This window comes from Hyaena hyaena, unplaced genomic scaffold (assembly GCF_003009895.1).
Source record: "Hyaena hyaena isolate Hyena2069 unplaced genomic scaffold, ASM300989v1 scaffold_182, whole genome shotgun sequence".
Taxonomy (NCBI): Eukaryota; Metazoa; Chordata; class Mammalia; order Carnivora; family Hyaenidae; genus Hyaena; species Hyaena hyaena.
This window is the reverse complement of record NW_024080814.1, coordinates 622,200-641,450: the sequence shown is the minus strand read 5'-3', so window position 1 is coordinate 641,450 and position 19,251 is coordinate 622,200. Positions and strand designations below refer to the sequence as shown.

General features: G+C 36.7%; 1 protein-coding gene across 3 annotated transcripts in view; it reads left to right on the top strand.

Annotated features, from left to right (window-relative positions):
- The window catches only part of MRPS35 (mitochondrial ribosomal protein S35), a 46,684-nt gene that overhangs the window by 1,640 nt on the left and 25,793 nt on the right, over positions 1 to 19,251 (top strand). For 2 of the 3 annotated variants that reach the window (XM_039240839.1, XM_039240840.1), the window contains exons 2-5: positions 2,307 to 2,353; positions 4,225 to 4,395; positions 7,349 to 7,406; positions 14,102 to 14,241. In XM_039240839.1, the coding sequence (XP_039096770.1) occupies positions 2,307 to 2,353; positions 4,225 to 4,395; positions 7,349 to 7,406; positions 14,102 to 14,241 (416 nt within the window). Of the gene's footprint in view, positions 1 to 2,306; positions 2,354 to 2,454; positions 2,555 to 4,224; positions 4,396 to 7,348; positions 7,407 to 14,101; positions 14,242 to 19,251 lie in introns of those variants that run through there. The other variant, XM_039240841.1, reaches the window with a different exon arrangement.

The following is a 19,251-nucleotide window of genomic DNA, read 5'->3' as shown; positions in this document are numbered from 1 at the left end:
GGGGGGGGGGGGGGGGGGGGGGGGGGGGGGGACCACAAGTGCAAAGGCCCAGGAATGAAAATGAGCTTAGAGGTGAGACCAAGGATCAGAAAGAAAGTCAGTCTGGAGGTGAGTGAACACAGGAGACTGGTAAGTAATGATCTGGTCTCACAAAGGCTTTTAGGCATTTGGCTTGGATTTTATTATAAGTTTGGAATTGAGCTGGAAGGTTTTGAACACAGAAGTGATACAGTGTACTTCATAAAAGATCACTGATTGCTGTGTGGAGACTCAGCTTTGGGAAGGGGGGAAAGAGTGGAATCCAGGAGATCAGTTTGGAAGCTATTGCAGTAGTCCAAATGAAATGATGGTGAGTTAGAATGAGGTAACAGCAGGGAAGGTGGTGTGGTTGGAGGTGGGGTACATTTTGAAGGTATAGCTAAGAGGACTTAATGGTGGATTTGATGTGGGGCATGAGGAAAAGGCTCTGGAAGCATGTGCCAAGCAATTGGATGAATGGAGATATCATTTACAGGGATTGGGAAGACTGGAAGAAGAAATCAAGAGCTCTGTCAATGATGTGTTACAGTCGAGGTGCCTGTTAAATATTTCCACCCTCTTTTCTCAGTGTATTTTCTGTTGAGTTCTTAAGTTTCAGCCATATTGGACTTTTTAACATTGAGTTTCCATTTCCTCTTCCTCCACAGAATACTTTTTCTCGCTTGCCTGTTCCCAGGGTTACCTCCTGCTCATCCTTTAGGTTTTTAGCTTATAGTCCAGTTCTTCAGGGAGATTTCCCCCAACTAATTCACTACGTTTGGTCCCCTGCTATATGTTGCTATTAATATTTATGACTTTGTTGAAATTACTTGATTAACAGTTATCTTATTTGGCAAACTCTACATTCCGTCAGAGCAGGCCCTGTGTTTCTCTTGCTCATTGCTGCTTTCTCAGTTTCTGGTCCACAATATCACTGAAATGATTTTTGAATGAATGAATGAGTTACTATTACAGGATGAATAAGAATTTGTTGGATGAAGGGGCGCCTGGGTGGCTCAGTTGGTGAAGCGTCCGATTTCGGCTCAGGTCATGATCTCACAGTTCACAAGTTCGAGCCCCCCATGTCAGTCTCTGCTGACAGCTCAGAACCTGGAGGCTGCTTCAGATTCTCTCTCTGCCCCTCCCCTGGTCACGATCTGTCTCACAATCTGTCTCTCTCTCTAAAATAAATAAACATTAAAAAAAAAGAATTTGTCAGATGAAGAAATGAGATGGGGAGGGGAGAGGGGACAGAAGCCAGAGAGAGGGAAAGGAGGCACATTCTAGGCAGAGAGAACATTAAATTTGGAGAAAGTCCAAAGAAAGGGTCTGGTACTGGTGTAGCTGTGGGACCTTGTGAAGGGAGATGAAGTTAGAGATAGAAGTGGTTTGGAGTGTGAAGAGTCTTGTGTTCTCTGCTATTGTCACCCTGACTCTTTGATCCTTAGTTTTGTCTCTAAATGGCCTCTAAATAAGGATAATAATAAGTTATTGTGAACAATAAGATTAAATGAGATGAGAGTGAAAAGCATGTAGCACGGTGTGTGGCATATGAAAGTGTTGAATAATTAGAGCCATTATTACTTTAATGTAGCAAAACATTTATTTAGAGAGGCATAAGGTAATATTTTGAAAGCTGTATACTGTATGTATGTAATTCGCCCTTCTCTACAGTTATGTGATTTATTAGGAATGGCTATGAGTTTTGTTATTATTGGCAGTTCTGAGGGGGCCTGGGTGGCTTCACTGGTTAAGCATCTAACTTTGGCTCAGGTCATGATCTTGTGGTCTGTGAGTTCGAGCCCTGCATTGGGCTCTGTGCTGACAGCTCAGAGCCTGGTGCCTGCTTCGTATTCTGTCCCCCTCTGTCTCTGGCCCTCCCCTGCTCATGCTCTGTCTCTTAAAATAATAAACATTAAAAAAGTTCTTTTCAATACGATTGTCTTTAAAGATGCAACATAGTTATTTCTAACTAGATGTTTTAACTTGGGAAAGTAAGTTTATTTGACTATGACTTTAGAATTTATTGAAAATATTTCATTAGAAGATAAACTCACTATGTCATCAGTCACAATACACTTTATATTTAAATAACTTTGGAATTTTCTTAACTATTTCTGACTTTTCATTTTCATTAAGATGTGTTAGTCCCACAGCTCAGAAAATGGATTCGTGTTTCATTTTTGTATTACTGAATACCTGAAGTTATCTGAGAGTTATAGGATCATCATCAGTGCTGAACAAGCCTACATTATAGAGTTCTCTGTAACTATTATGTTGTCTTTTAGGTACAGCAGGCAGAACATCCAGATATGAAAGACTACTGAGAAGAAAGGTAAACAATTAATGTACTCTACTATATACTATCATAATGGTTTCGGAAGTTCTAAGGTGAGGCAGATATTCATGATGAGGCAGAAGAGTGCTGCCCAAGAAGGCTTTCACAGGGGATGGTTTACCTGGTGACTGCCAGAGCCTTGGCTGTAGTCTTCAACTGGTTTTTGTCAGTACCCTGAGAATGGATCATCTTTGAGAGGTGAGCTCACTCATATACTCCCAGGAAATAGGTATATAAACTAGAATGTAGAATAATTTTTGATGATGCCTTTAATAATCATGAAGCCTGGGATGTGTGTATTAATCTAACCAGTTTGGTTTCATCCTGTAGACATCTTTATGGAAGAATCCAAAGTATTAGGTCACTTGCTGAGTGTGGAGTCAGAACAGAGGCGTATTATTTGATGAAAGTTAAATGGCACCAAATTTTAATTATCTAGAGTAGTTATTTTCACAGGAATATTCCCTGCTTCCAGGACATACACTACACTCGTTTTGATACTGCTTTGTTGGGCATTGCCAAAATTTGCTTCTTTAAACTCAACTTATGTATGCTGGCCATCCCCTTCTAATGAGTACAGTTTTTAAAAAAATATGTGTATGTTAATGTGATTGAATAAACTATCACATAGCTATTCTCTGGAACAGGAGTCATAATTTCTCATTATGTATTCATTCAGTTGGTTTAACCCTAATTTACTTCTTTCCAAGTTCTTGTTATTCATTTCGTATGTCCTTTATTACCATATTTTGGGTGTCCCTGCATGTCCTGACTTCCATCAGAGAAGTTCTAAAAACTGTAGACTGTCACCCGCTTATCACGGTCCAGCTTACGGTTTTTCAACTTTATGGTGGTGGAAATCAGTGCACATTCAGTAGAAACTGTACTTGGAATTTTGAATTTTGATCTTTCCCTGGGCTAACATTATATGGTACGAAACTTTTGTGATGCTAGGCCGTGGCAGTGGCCATAGCTCCCTGTCAGCCACACAGTCATGAGCGTAAGTACCCAGTGCACTTGCCCACCATTCTGTACCCATATGACCATTCTTTTTTTCACTTGCAGTACAGTGTTCAATACATTGTCTGACATATTCAATGCTTTATTATCAAGTAGGCCCTGTGTTAAATGATTTTATCCAAATATAGGCTTAAGTGTTCTGAGCACATTTAAAACAGGCTAGGCTAAGCTTGCTAGGTAGGTTAGGTGTATTAAATGCATTTTTGACAAAAAAAAAAAATGCATTTTTGACTTATGGTGTTTTCAACTTAAGATGGGTTTATCAAGACATTAACCCATTGTAAGTTGAGGAAGATGTATATTTCAAAATATATTGTTATTCTTGGGGCACCTGGGTGGCTCAGTCAGTTAAGCATCCGACTTCAGCTCAAGTCATAATCTCACAGCTTGTGGGTTTGAGCCGCATGTCAGGCTCTGTGCTGACAGCTCAGAGCCTGGAGTAGACTTAAGATTCTGTCTCCCTCTCTCTCTCTGCCCCTCCCCTGCTCATACTCTGTCTCTCTCTTTAAAAAAAAAAAATTAAAAAAAGAAAAAGAAAAATATATTGTTACTCTTTCACAAACAAAATGTTAATACTTTGCTAAACATCTAAGAAAATTTATAGAAAGAAATTTTTAGTGAAGAACATCATGTGCTATTAAAGGGAATCCTTGCCAGAGGGTTTGTAGAAACTGCAAAAATATTAGATAGGTTTGGTGTTTTTTCATTTGAATAGCAGCAGCTCTGTAAGAGGTCAAATTTTATGACAGAAGCAATTCTGCTTATGTTTCTCTTAACCGCAGGTTTTTTGCTGAAAGATTGAAGACCATGTTCAGATTTAAAAGATTTAACTCTTTTATATTCCGTAGGCATTACCTCCTAGGACAGAGAAAATGACTGCTGACCTGGACTGGCCCAGTGTTTATCCTGTTGCAGCACCATTTAAACCTTCTGCTGTTCCTCTTCCTGTCCGAATGGGTTATCCAGTTAAAAGGGGGGTGCCCATGGCAAAGGAGGGAAATCTAGAACTTTTAAAGGTAAGATAAGTTGCTGTTTCGTTGACTAACGCTTATACCTAAATAAATGCTGATCCTCTTCCCATACCTACCCTGTCTTGTACTTCAAGGTTCAGTATGTGGCAGCTTACTGTATTTTAGTTTAAATCTTTTTTTCAATTAATAATTGATGATACATTCTGATTACCCATGGTAAAGAAGATTCAAAGAATCCTAGGCATTTAAGAATGTAATTAATTCATCCAGTGGCTTTCCTTTTAGCTTTTTCTTTTCTGTTATATCTTTTTGGACTTGTAGCTTATAAGTGGAACCAACGAAAGTGAAATAACCTAATTTGAGAAGGAGAATAGGGGACTGAAATCTACTTTTTTTTTTTTTTAATGTTTATTTATTTTGAGAGAGAGAGCGAGCAAGCGGGGGAGGGGCAGAGAAAGAGAGAGACCAGAATCTGAAGCAGGATCCAGGCTGTGAGCTATCAGCACAGCCAGTGCAGGGCTCAAACTCAATGAACCGCGAGATCATGACCTGAGCTGATGTCGGATGTTTAACCAACTGAGTAACCCAGACACCCCTGAAATCTTTTAAAAGAGAGATTTAAAAATTTTCTATCCAAAAAGGTAAAATATTATTTAGTACTATTATAGTCTTTAAGCTTCTTTATTTCTTAAAACAAAATACATCATATTAAATGCTTCAGTTGGTTACATCTATAATGATTTATGAAGTATATGCTTTTTAAAAGAAAATATGAATATGCTTAGCCTGAGAATGCCTATTTTAGATGGTTCCTGTTACACACAGTAGTCATTGGCAAACTGTATTTTCCACTATATGAGAGTCTTTTTTTTTTCTTTTACTGAAGTGTAGTTGACACACCCTGTTACATTAAACATAGCAATCCCACAATCTGTGTGTTACACTGTTCTCACCACAACTGTAGCTACCATGTGCCATCGTACAACAGTATTACAGTACCATGGAGTACATTTACTGTTCTCTACCTTTTAGCCCTATGACTTATTTATTCCATAGTGGAAGCCTGTGTCTCCCACCCCACCCTTCACCCATTTCTCTCATCTCTCCATTCCTCTTCCCTCTGGCAGTCATCAGTTTGTCCTCTGTATTTATGGGTCTGTTTTGGCTTTTTGTTTGTTTTTTAGATTCCACACATATGTGAAATCGTATGGTATTTGTCTTTTTCTGACTTATTCACTTAGCATATATATGAGAGTCTTGAGAAAAAATTTTTTTTTTGCTAAAAGGTGATGGTAAAAAATGAAATGGTAACATGGAGGAGTTGTCTCCTGCTAGAGATGGGTAAATGAAGCTTGGAAATGTGAATGTTACAGGAGATATAAGAAAACAGACATTGAGGAAACTAACCTTTTCTTCAAATGAAAGAAGAGAACTTAATTTAAAGAAAAGGTCTTTGGAAAATATCACTCTGTTCAGAGAGGCTAGGAAGGTATCTGTACTAATGCTAATAGTTGTGAATGGTATTTTAATAAACATAAAAATCTAGTGATTTAATGCATGCCATCCTTTTTAAGAATCAGGTATATAGGGGTGCCTGGGTAGCTCAGTTGGTTGTGTCTGACTCTTGATTTTGGCTCAGGTCGTGATTTCACGATTTGTAAATTCAAGCCCCACATCAGGCTCCACGCTAATGGTGCAGAGCCTGCTTGAGATTCTCTCTCTCTCCCTCTCTCTCTGTCCTTCTCCCATTCTCTCTTTTGCACACATGCATGCGTGCATACTCTCAAAATAAATAAATGAACTGTATATATAAAAAAGAGTCAATGATATAAATTGTTAGTCCAATGATGTGATATATTTCTAGAGAGTGCTATTGGATAAGCTTATTAACCAAGCTAATATATGCGGAGTACATAAAGCTGTGCCAACATAAATTCTATGTACACATTAGCTATTTTTATACTTCTATGATTTTAAGCGGCTATGTTTTTATTTTTCAAAAATAAAGGTATAGAAAATAAAGTCACTTAACCCATAATTTCCATTTGCATTGTCTATTTTATCTTAATTAAAATAAACATTTCTGATCAGCACTCAAGATTCCAAGCATAATATTTGGAGTAAATTTCTACTTGTTCAAATTTTGTGTCCAAATGAGTTTCTTTAAAACCTAATTTTCACTTTAGATGCTTAACATTATTTAAGAAATATGCTAAGAAATCTTCTTTCTTTCTTTCTTTTTTTTTTTTTTTTTAATTTTTATTTATTTCTAGGAGAGAGAGAGATAGACAGCGTGAACAGGGGAGGGTCAGAGAGAGGGAGACACAGACTCTGAAACAGGCTCCAGGCTCTGAGCTGGCAGTCAGCACAGAGCCCGACGCGGGGCTCGAGCCCACGAACCGCGAGATCATGACCTAAGCGAAAGTCGGACGCTTAACCGACTAAGCCACCCAGGCGCCCCAAGAAATCTTAATTATTTATTTGAAGGAATCATATCTTTGATGTTTCCTAAATTTCCATTGGCCCTGTGAATGACCTCTTAATATATCATCATAAATGTATTCTGTATTTCATTAAACTCTTAAGATATGCTAGCTTCATTTATTCACTTCATAAAATGTCTGTTTAGTACAAAGTGGAAAATATAGCACTGTGCTGTATATTCCAGGGGAATTAGGATTACCAAGTAATAATGTGTGTTCTTAAGTCCTTCTAATTTTATAAGGAAAATATGTATATCTATAGATTTGTGGCAGGAAGAGTTATAAAAACAACAATTATTTCTCCCCATCGTCATCATAAGATGCATCATGAATCTATATTTCAAGGAATTCATTTCCTGAATTCACAACACACGTGACACAGAAGTAATATTGTAAAAACTAGATTTTATTTATTACAAAGTTCATTGGGCTAGAACTTAGTTATAGGAAAAAAGTTCTCTTTTTTATGTTGTCGAGACATAGGCTAATTTATCCTTTGAATTTCTCCGTTTTAGATTCCCAATTTTCTGCATTTGACACCTGTAGCAATTAAAAAACACTGTGAAGCTCTTAAAGGTAAGTAATTCTTTTAGTATATGAACTTAATATTGACTTTGAACATAAGAATCATTTCTAACGATAAAAGGGTCAGTTAATCAAGGGAACATAGCATCTGTAAATGTTCATGCACCTGAAGTAGTAGCACCTAAATATATAAAGCAAGTATTACCAGAATGGAAGGGAGAAACAAATAGCATCACAACAATAGAGGACTCCAGTACACCACTGTCAACAATAGATAGGTCATCCAGACAGAAAATCAGTAAGGATATACTGGATGTAACTATATGTTAGACCAGATGTGTTTAACAGATGTTTACAGAATTCCATCCAACAGAAGCAGAATGCACACATGAAACATTCTCCAGGATAGATCATGTGGTAGGCCACAAGACAAGTCATAACACATTTTAAAATATTGAAGTCACATCAGGCCTCTTTTCTAACCAACCTGGTATAAAACTAGAAGTCTATAACAAGAAGAAAGCTGGAAAATTCACAAATATATGGAAATCGAACAACATGCCCCTAAACAACCATTGGTTCAAAGAAGAAGGCAAAAGAAACTTTTTTTAAATTTTGAGACAAATGAAAATGGAAACAGAACATACCCAAACTTATGGGATGTAACAAAAGCAGGTCTAAAACAGAAGCTGATAGCCTACATTAAGAAAAAAGAGAGATCTCAAATAAACAACCTAATATACACCTCATGGAACTAGAAAAAGAAGATCTAAGCCCATAGGTAGTAGAAGGAAGGGAGTAAAGATTAGAATGGAAGTGCAGACTAAAAAGGCAAGAGAAAAGATCAGTGAAACTAAGAGCTGGTTTTTTGATGAGATAAACAACTTACACAAACCTTTAACTAGACACACCAAGAAAAAAGAGGACTCAAATAAACTGCAGATGAAAGAGGAGACATTACAGTTGATATCTCAGAAATATAAAGGATCATAAGGACTACTGTGAACAATTACTTACCAACTAATTTGATAACCTAAAAGAAACGGATATATTTCCAAAAACATACAACAGTCCCTATCAAAATACCAACAACATTTTTCACAGAAGTAGAACAAAGAATTCTAAAATTTGTATGGAACCACAATAGACCCTGACTAGCCAAAGCAATCTTGAGAAAGACCAAAGCTGGAGGTATCAGTCTCAGATTTCAAGATATACTACAAGCGGTAGTAATCAAAACAGTATGATAGTAGGCACAAAAATAGACACATAAATCAGTGGAACAGGATAGAGAGCCCAGAAATAAGCCCATGCTTATATGGTCCATTCATCTGAAGGCAAGAATTATGCAGTGGGGAAAAGACTGTCTCATCAATAAAAGGTGCTGGGAAAACTAGATAACTACATGCAAAAGAATGAAACTGGACCACTTTCTTATGATTTAATACAAAAATTAAATCACAATGGATTAAAGATGTAAATGTGGACCTGAAACCATAAAATTCCTTAAAGAAAACATAGGCGGTTATGTCTTGGGGATTGGCCTTAGCAATATTTTTCTAGATATGTCTCCTCAAGAAAGGAAATAAAAGTAAATAAAATAAGCTATTGAGACCACCAAAATAAAAAGCTTTTGCGCAATGAAGGAAACATCAACAAAATGAAAAGGCAACCCTACTGAATGGGAGATGATATCTATAAATGATATATCTGTTGAAAGGTTAATGTCGAAAATTATAAAGAACTGACATAACACCAAAATAGCCCAAATAATTTGATTTAAAAATGGGCAGAGGACTTGAATAGACATCTTTCCAAGAAAGACCTATATATAGATCGTCAGTGGCACATGAAGAGATGCTCAATGTCACTAATATGGAAATGCAAGTCAAAACCACAAGGAGCTATTACCTCTCACCTGCTAGAAATGACTATCATCAAGAAGGCAAAAGATAAGTGTTGGTGAGGATGTGGAGAAAACCCTTTTTTACTGTTGGCTAAGAATGTAAATTTATACAGCCACTATGGAGTACAGTATGGAGTTTGCTTTAAAGATTAAAATTAGAACTACTGTGTGATCTAGCAATCACACTTCTGGGTGAATATCAAAAGAAATGAAAACATGGGATTGAAGAGATCCCAGCATTCCCATGTTCACTGCAGCATTATTTACAACAGCCAAGAAACAGAAACAACCTAGGTTGGTGATTGGATAAATAAGTGGTGTGTGTATAATATTACTTAGTCATGAGAAGGAAGGACTTCCTGCCATTTGTGACAACATAGATGGACCTTGAGAGCATTATGCTAAATAAAATAAGACAAAGACAGTGAGTTTATGATTTTACTTACATGTGAAATCTAAAAAAGCTGAACTCCAAAATAGTAGGGATTGAGAGGTAGGGGGTAAAGGGAGACATTGGTCAGAGAATACAGACTTCCAGTTTTATGGTAAGTTCTGGGGATCTAATGTACAGAAGAGTGATTATAGTTATTAATACTGTATTATATAATGAAAAGTTGCTAAGAGAGTAGATCTTAAATGTTCTTAGCACAAAAATGATAATTACGTGATACAGGTATTAGCTAGTGTTAGGATTATAATCATTTTGGAATATATATAGGTGTTATCTAATCAACACATATACCTTACACAGTGTTTTATGTCACTTATATCTCAATAAAGATGGAAAAGAAATCTCATTTTTAATATACTAAATAGACGTATATTCTGAGTCATTGCTAGTTTCTCCTTTTTTTAGAAAAATTTTCAAGTTGTTTTCAGTGAAGATGTCAAATCTGCAGACTTCTTCCTGCCTTCCTGCTTTCCTGCCTTTCTTCCTTTCTTTTCTTTCTGCAAACCACTCTACAAGTGGCTGTGAGTAACATATAAAACCAGAAATCATAGTCCTTGCTCAAGTAGGTTAGGGACTCTTTGTTGCATTATAGGCAGCACATACATGAAAAGACTGAAGAAAGTATTGCAGTGTTGCCAATGAATACAAATCAGTATAATCCAAACTAAAGATAATGTAGAAAGATGCTGAGTCAGTGAGGTCAGTAATCAGATACTTTGCAAAGAGAGTTATCTTTAAGAAATTGTTTAAAATAAGAACTTAGTAAGTAATATATAAATGTGGTAACATCAAGTAGCAGGAAAGCTGATGATGAAAAGCAGTAGTCTTATATTTCTTCTTTCCCATCTGGCCTGTCATTTCAGAAGTGTTCCTTTAATCACTATTTAGGTCTGGTAATTACTTGAGGGGGCATATTTACTTATTTTTCTGTATGTTTTCTCTGTAATGTTCATTATATATTCTCTCTATATATTATAGAGATATATAATATATTATTATATATATGGTTATATAATATAGTATCCTATGCATAATTTGTATATACATAAGATAGAATTAATCACCAGAACATGCTTATATCTCCAGTTCTAAATTTATTTAATTTTGAACTATATTTATTTTAACTATATTTATTGATTTCTAAATAGAAATATATTTCACTCACTTATTCTTTCTCCTTACCGCATGCATAGAGGTAAAGGCAAAGACATTTTTTTTCATAGTTTTATGCATGTTTTCATAGCATATACATATTCTGATTTAATTTCTGATCTAGTTTGCATTGGACTACAGGCAGAATAAGCACATTTGAATCGTTATAGGTTCACAGCTGTTAGTGATTGGTTGTGTAGTTTAATTCAAAAGTTAGTACCTTTGGATAAAATCTTAAATCCATGCTAATTAAAGAGGAGATTTAAAAATGCTCAATACACTTGTTAAGACTTTTCAGGAGCGAAAATGAAACCTAAAAACTCCTCGTAGGCAGCCTGATAATGCTGGAAAGAGAAATAATATAGTGATCGTGATTATGATGAAATTGGAGCTTTTGGAAGAGCCTTTTAATTAAAAAATATAAGGAAGAGATAAAGAAGTCTTAAAAAGTAGGAATAATGACTTTACCCTTGAAATGAGGGAGGGAAAATTTTTCCTATGTCCTTTCTTTATGTGGTCTTCTTTTTTGGGATGTTAGGGTGCATTCTATGCTAGATTGTAGGTTTCTGTTTTCATTAGTGCCTGGTGATAGAGTCACACTGATCACAGTTCCAAATTTGTGCTCCATTTGGCACAAGTCATAGATCACTTTTTGATCCTTTGTGAAGCCAGTTGAGGCATATATTACACCGTGATAAATCTCATTTCTCTCTGTTTTAAACACTATTTTAAAATGTGCATTCTAATCTAAAAACTGGATTTTTTAACGAAGTATTTCTAAAATACTTCATAATTCTTAAATGAAAGGCATTCATATAGCACATTCAGAAGAGTAGCATTATATTTTAAGTATTTAAGTGCTTTGATCTTTCTTTAATTTTGTCTTTACATTTTTGCCAGCTTCTAGATTTAGATTGTATCTTCCAAATAACTCAAAGGGTTTTTAAATATTTCTTCTCAATTTTCTTTCAAAGTAGGTCAGTTCAGATTTTATATCTAACTTGCAAGCGGAAAAACTGAAGCACAGGAAAGTTAGGTAATTTACCAAAACTTTTAATAATCAGTGGCAGAAGTTAAGTAAAAACCAAGGTCTTCCGAAGTCTAGTCTATTGCTCTACCTATCAGATGAATAGGGGTCTATTATGTACTTTCCAGTTGGCTGTGTTTTTTAGACATATAATCCAGTAATTTAAAAGTTGTAATTATCATCTGGTTATTGAAATGTCTTAGTCAAAGTTATAAAAAAATAAAGGACTCAGTACAAACCCAAGCACTCATAAAATTCTCCAAACTAGTCTCTTATAAAGTGCTTGGCAGTGTAGCATCTTAGAGTGCGGGATATTGGAATGAGTCCATGATGGGAATGAAACTTCGGTAATCATGCTCTTTTCATTTTATTTAAATGTCAAAATGCTTTTAATTGTAGAGTTACTTCTTTCCCCTCAAAGGGTCTTGGTATTCTCTCTTGAGCAGAGTGTTTAGGGAGTGGTGTGAGCTATGCTTAATTTGCTACCATATATTTAGTTGCAGAGCTTGGAGAGTCTCTGAAACCCACAGTGACATTTTGCTGACTGATATTAAAGCCTAAATGGGAGCTAAATATAGTACCTGCTATAAGAAAATTGTTAACTCTGGGAAATGTTATTGACAAAGTACTTTTTACTGTCCCTTAAATCATCATATGGAAGAGTTCCCATGTGTGCCTGTGATTGTGACCAGCCTTTCAACAGTCGTGCTTTTTGGAGAAAGCACAGACTCTGAGGCCTAATGTGTTTGACGTAAGAAACTGATTTCTTCGAGATACTCTTAGAATGAGGTTGTGTGGGGCTCTTGGGTGGCTCAGTTAAGTATCTGGCTTTTGATCTTGGTTCAGGTCATGATCTCACCGTTTGTGGGATCGCATCCTGTGTTGGGCTCAGTGCTTGGCAGCATGGAGCCTGGCTTGGGATTCTGTCTCTCCCTCTCTCTCTACCCTACCTCCCTTACATACTCTCTCACTTGGAATAACTTAAAAAAAAAGAAAAAAAAAAGAATGAGTGAAATTTCCATTGAAGGGAACCTGATAGTGTCAGAAGTTTTTATTTCAAGTTGAGAGCCCTCTACCACACTAACTTTATAGGAATAGGGCAAAATGAAATCAGCTACCTACTTACGGAGTCTCTCGATACAGATAGCTGCAGGAGGCTGTGAGCTCTTTTCCTTTTAGGTCCCCATCCCTACATTTGAGGCCCGAGTGTATCTCTGTGCTATGGAGATAGATGTGTGGTTCTCGTATTCACAGTGCTTGGAACTTTCTTTTGTCGCCCAGTTCTAGAGCCAGTCCCATCTCCCCTCTAGGCTAGCTGTCTTGTCTGAATATGAGGACAAGTCTCTTCCTCTTTGCATTTAGCCCCATTGGCACAGAAGTCACATCGAGGATACATGAATTACTCTTAAGGATCTATCTAAGAATGTCTTAGGCATTTGTACCTGTTTCAGTTTGAGGCCCTATTCAACTCAGGTTCTGAAAGAATGTCGACCATATCTTAGTTTCTTCTAAGAGCTTTTTTTTAAAAAATTTTTAATGTTTATTTATTATTGAGACAGAGAGAAACAGAGTATGAGTGGGGAAGGGACACACAGAGAGGAAGACACAGAATCCAACGCAGGCTTCTAGGCTCTGAGCTGTCAGCACAGAGCCCAACGCAGGGCTCGAACCCATGAACCGTGAGATCATGACCTGAGCCAAAGTTGGACGCTCAACCGACTGAGCCACCCAGGCTCCCCTCTAAGAGCTTTTTCAGAGCTTCTCTCATTTCCCTTCAGTTGACTCTTACTAACTTTCATTTGGGAGTGGATTACTATTAATGTTTCTTTTTTCAAAAACAATAATGCTCTGAGCTCTGTGAACTCTGCTTTTAGTTATTGAGGAGGAATTAAACTGTCCCATAACAGGCATGTGCAAAGCTATAATAAACTTATATCAAGTCATAGTTCTTTAACCAAACTTACTGCTCACCACCAGGCCTGAACTACCTAAATCCTTCCCTTAATTACATTCCCTAATTAGGATTCATCTAAGTAGAGAAAGGATGAGGAATGATGATGTGTTTGTGAAGTGCAAAGGACAGTCTGTTCTTTCATTTTATGTAACCTTAGAGTCCTCTCCCTCAATAATTTGGTTTTGTCTGGTAGCATACATTGTAATGAGAATTTAGATGCAAAACTTTACTTGAGATAATTTTTTTTAATTCTCAGATTTCTGCACTGAATGGCCAGCTGCACTGGACAGTGATGAGAAATGTGAGAAGCATTTTCCCATTGAAATTGACACAGCTGATTATGTTTCAGCAGGACCATCGATTAGAAACCCCAAAGCACGAGTAGTAACTTTAAGGGTAAGAAATATTTTTAAAAAAATATTAAAACTGTAAAACTGTTACATATTTATCATAGAAGATTTGGGAAATATGCAAGTGTTTTATAGTGTTACAAAATAAAATTGCCTACCACTTATAGATAACAACAGTTGACTGTTGGAATTCATTTTAGTTTATATACAGACAACTTTTATGTGTTAATAGGATGATATTATTTTGATTATCTTTTTTTTTTAAATCTTCATTTATTTTTGAGAGAGAGAGATAGAGATAGCATGAGTGGGGTAGGCGCAGAGAGAATGGGAGACACAAAATCTAAAGCAGGCTCCAGGCTCTGAGCTGTCAGCCCAGAGTCTGACCTGGAGCTTGAACTCATGAACTGTGAGATTGTGACCTGAGCTGAAGTGAGATGCTTAACTGATTGAGCCACCCAGGGACCCCTCTGGCTCTTTTTAATTTAATAATATGAGTTAAAAATTTTACAAAGTTATTAAACATTCTTTAGTTTTTTTATTGAAGTATAGTTGATATATATATGTTATAATATTACTTTTAGGTATACAGCCTAATGATAATTAAATACATTACAAAATACTATGATAAGTATAGTTCCCATCTGTCACCATACAAAGTTATCACTTCTTTTTGTTTGTTTGTTTGTCTGTTTTTGAGAGAGAGAGTGCGAGTGGGAGAGGGGCAGAGAGAGAGGGAGACACAGGATCCAAAGCAGGCCCCAGGCTCTGAGCTGTCAGCACAGAACCCAACGTGGGGCTTGAACTCACAAGCCATGAGATCATGATCTGACACAAATGTCTGATGCTTCACTGACTGAGCCACTCAGGCACCCCCTGTCACTCTTTATTTTTAATGGCTGCATAGAATAACTTGTAAATCAGGGTCTATTCTGTGCCAAGAAAGTGTTTGAGGCTGGAGGTACAAGTGCTGATTAATTCAGACACAGTCCTTTTTCTGAAACTGAGGTGGGAGGTACAGACAAATTATTCAATAGCTTAGATCTGCCATAATTTAAGTTATCCATATTATGGGGATATTTAGGCTTTCTCACAATATCCGTTATTAGAAAAATGTAATGAATATCCTTAGAGATAAGGATTTGTGTATATTCCTAATTATGTTCTGGGGATAACTTCCCAAGAGGAAAACTGTCAGGTCAAAAGATACAGAACCTTTGAAGTTTTTTGATATATATTGTAAAAATTTTTTTTATTTATAGATTGTAAAATTCCTGCAGGAAATGCAAGAACAAAAAAACAAACAAACAAAAAACCCAGCAGGCTATGAGAAAGCCTATTTTGCTGGACCCTCACAACTAGATACTGTTATTACCAACCAAGCCATTTGATAGTAAACAAATATATCTCATATTTTAAGTTTGTATGGTTTTGAATTCTAGTAAGAGTGAGAATTTATTCCTTTGCAAATTACTTTTTTGGTCATTTGACCATTTTGATGTTGTATTGATTATTTTGGTAACAGCTTTATTGAGATATAATTCACGTACTGTAAAATTCATCCTCCTAAATACACAATTCAGTGGTTTTTAGTATATTCACAGAGTTGTACATCCATCACCACTGCCTAACTCTAGAAATTTTTATCACCGTAAAAAGAAACTCCATTATTCACTATCAGTTAACTCCCCTTTCTCCCTTCTCTTAACCGTCCCCAAACCCCTATGAACTATTAATCTGTGTTTTGTGTCTGGATTTGCCTATTCTTGACATTTCATATAAATGAATCCCGCAATATGTATTCTTTTCCTTAGTGTAATGTTTTCAGTTGTAGTTCATCTACAGTAGTTCAGTGGTTCATCTGTTGTAGCATGTATTAGTTCTTCATTCATTCTTATTGCCAAATATTTTATGAATAATCCCATATTTTATTTATCCATCCATTGATTGGTAAACATTTGGGTTTTCTTTTTTTTTTTTTTTGCTGTTATGAACAGTGCTGCTGTGAACATCCACGTACAGGTTTTTGTGTGGATATATGCTTTCAATTCTCTTGGGCATATACCTCGGAGTGAATTGCTAGGTCATGTGGTAACTATATGTTTAACATTTTGAGGAACTTCCAAGCTGTTTTCCAAAGTGGCTGGACAATTTTACAGTTTCACCGGCAGTATTTGAGGGTTCCAGCTTCTCCACATCCTCATTAATGATTGCTATTGTTGGTCTTTCTAATGGGTATGAAGTGGTATCTCATTGTGGTTTGAGTTTACATTTTCCTAATGACTAATGATGTTGAGCGTCTTTTCATGTACATATTGACCATTAGTATATCTTTTTGGAGAAATGTCTGTTCAAATCCTTTACCCATTTTTTAATTGAGTAATTTGTCTTTTTCCTGTTTGATTGCTTATAATGTCACTTAAATCTTTTTATTTTATTTTTTTAATGGAGGATAAATTTAATTCTTTGTAAAATATGACAAACTTCTGCTAAAGACTGACAGATGTGGGTATTAATCACTGTTCTTATTTCAGAGACCATCCTGCCAACCCAATTTTATGATTTCGTGGTGAAAGTATGGGTTAGAATTGTCACTGGCAAAAAGAGAATCAGGGCCCCACAGCTAGGGTTATCATTATCACTGACAGGAGACGTGACTCGGATACTTAGAGGTCATCACAGGAGGCAGCCGCAGAACCCATGAATAGGTGTCAGCGTCCTTGGCTTTCATTTCGGTGTTCTGCACTTGTACCTGGGGATGTTCATAAATAGGCCTGGGGAGATCCCTCTGGCAGCTTACATCTTTCAAATCTGGAACAGCCTAGGACCTCCTATCCCCACCCGCCCTCTCATCACACTGACTTATTAAAAAGACAGATATTTTGGAGGCACCTGGGTGGCTCAGTCTATTGAGCATCCGACTTTGGCTCAGATCATGATCTCACAGTTTGTGAGTTGCTGCTGGCAGCACAAAACCTGCTTCGGATCCTGTGTCCCCTGCTCTCTGCCCCTCCCCTGCTTGCGCTGTCTCAAAAAAGACAGTTAAAGGTAACTATTTAAAAAAATAAAAAGGTATTTTGTTTTATAGTGTTTCCTTTCGTACTTTCTGAATTTGTCTGAATGTGTTCTGATGTCATTTACCTTATTTCTTTATCTTCTGTATTTCATATGAACTGGAAGTTAGATTTAAGGAACTGATTACAGTTAAGTATTTTGAACAGTAATTGATAGATGTTGTTATGTATTTTATACTGTATTATAAGAGAGGTCATGTAAAGCCTGGTGGCCTCATTCTCAGTATGCTGAGACTGATCACTTGTTTAAATTGTTAACAACCTGATCATTCCATTGCAAAATTGTGTTTTGTGGGGGGCGGGGGGTTGTTTTATTTATTCTTTTAGTAATCTCTACACCCAATGTAAGACTTGAACTCACAAGTCACACGCTCTACTGACTGAGCCAGCCGGCCTTCCCCGTTGTGAAGTTAATTTTTATTGTTGTTACTGTTTTGCTTTTCCCTTGAAGAGGGAATCTGTAGGTGGATGCATTCAGTAACATTTGATCAAGTAAAATCATTATTCTTTTTGATGTTCAAAGTATAGCCTAGGGGTGCCTGTGTGGTTCAGTTGGTTACGTGTTCGACTTCAGCTCTGTTCCTGATCTCCTGGTTCATGAGTTTGAGCCCAATGCCAGGTTCTGTGCTGACAGCTTGGAGCCTGGAGCCTGCTTCAGATTCTGTGTCTCCCTCTCTCTCTGACCCTTCCCCGCTCACTGTCTGTCTCTCAAAAATAAATAAATAGTAAAAAATTAAACACACACACACACACAAAGTATAGCCTAACTTTGGCTGGTGGGAATTCTTTTAAATTGGTTCTGAGGTCTTTTTGTTACAGTCCTTGCATTCTGGCGCAAGATAGCCCAGGTTCACTCTGTGTTTTCCTTATCTCAGACCTGGAATCAGCCTGTGTCTCCAATACCGTTTAGTGGTCATTGATACATAATAAGAGACCAAAATCTGAATGCTGTGACTTTTTAGTTCACTCCTTCAGAGATTTCTAAGGAATTAAATGGTAAACAATAGTAGTTTTAATTCCCCTTTCTGAATATCTACAGCTTGTTTTTTTGTGTGTGTGTTTTTCATTAGGTGAAATTTCTAAAATAATGTTTACATAGTCCCTTATCCTGTTCTGTACTTTAATGGGTATGCTTCTGCTCTTTAGTTTTTTTTTTTTTTTGTAATGTTTTATTTATTTCTAGGACAGAGAGAGAGACAGAGAGAGACAGCGCGAGCAGGGGAGGTCAGAGAGAGAGGGAGTCACAGACTCTGAAACAGGCTCCAGGCTCCGAGCCGGCAGTCAGCACAGAGCCCGACGCGGGGCTTGAACCCAAGAACCGCGAGATCATGACCCAGGCAAAAGTCGGACGCTTAACCGACTAAGCCACCCAGGCGCCCCTTCTGCTCTTTAGTTTCTAAGTATAAGTTGTAATTCAATGTGAGATAATAGCCTCTATTATGTTAATAATGTGACCTATTCCTATACCTCTCCTTTGAATTGTGGTAATTGTTAGGTTTTCAATTACTGAAGCATTTCTGAACCCTGATTATTGCTTAGTACGCCATTCTATTACTTTACTGTGGATGCACTTTGTTAGCATTTTATTTAGGATCCTTTGTCCTGATCTGTGTTGGAGAAAGAGTAAGTCCCTGCTCTGACTCATTAGGAACATTCCACTTACCATCGCAGTTCCAAGTGTCTTCTCTAGTAACTTCTAAGTTAGTATTTGAAACCACTGTTAGTTTCCTCTGGTAAAAGAGTCTTAATCCACATGGCATTTCTTTCTCACACAGCAGTCACGGGGCAGTTATCTGATGGTTTTGTTTTCTTGGGGTTTTTTTAACTAAAATTTTTAGATTTATAAAAATGTTTCAAAGATCACAGAATTCCCCTGTATTTCACACCAAATTTCTCCTGTTGTTAACATCTTCTATTACTGTAGTAGATTTATTACAACTAGGGAGTCAGTATTGATACATTATTAATTAAAGCTCATACTT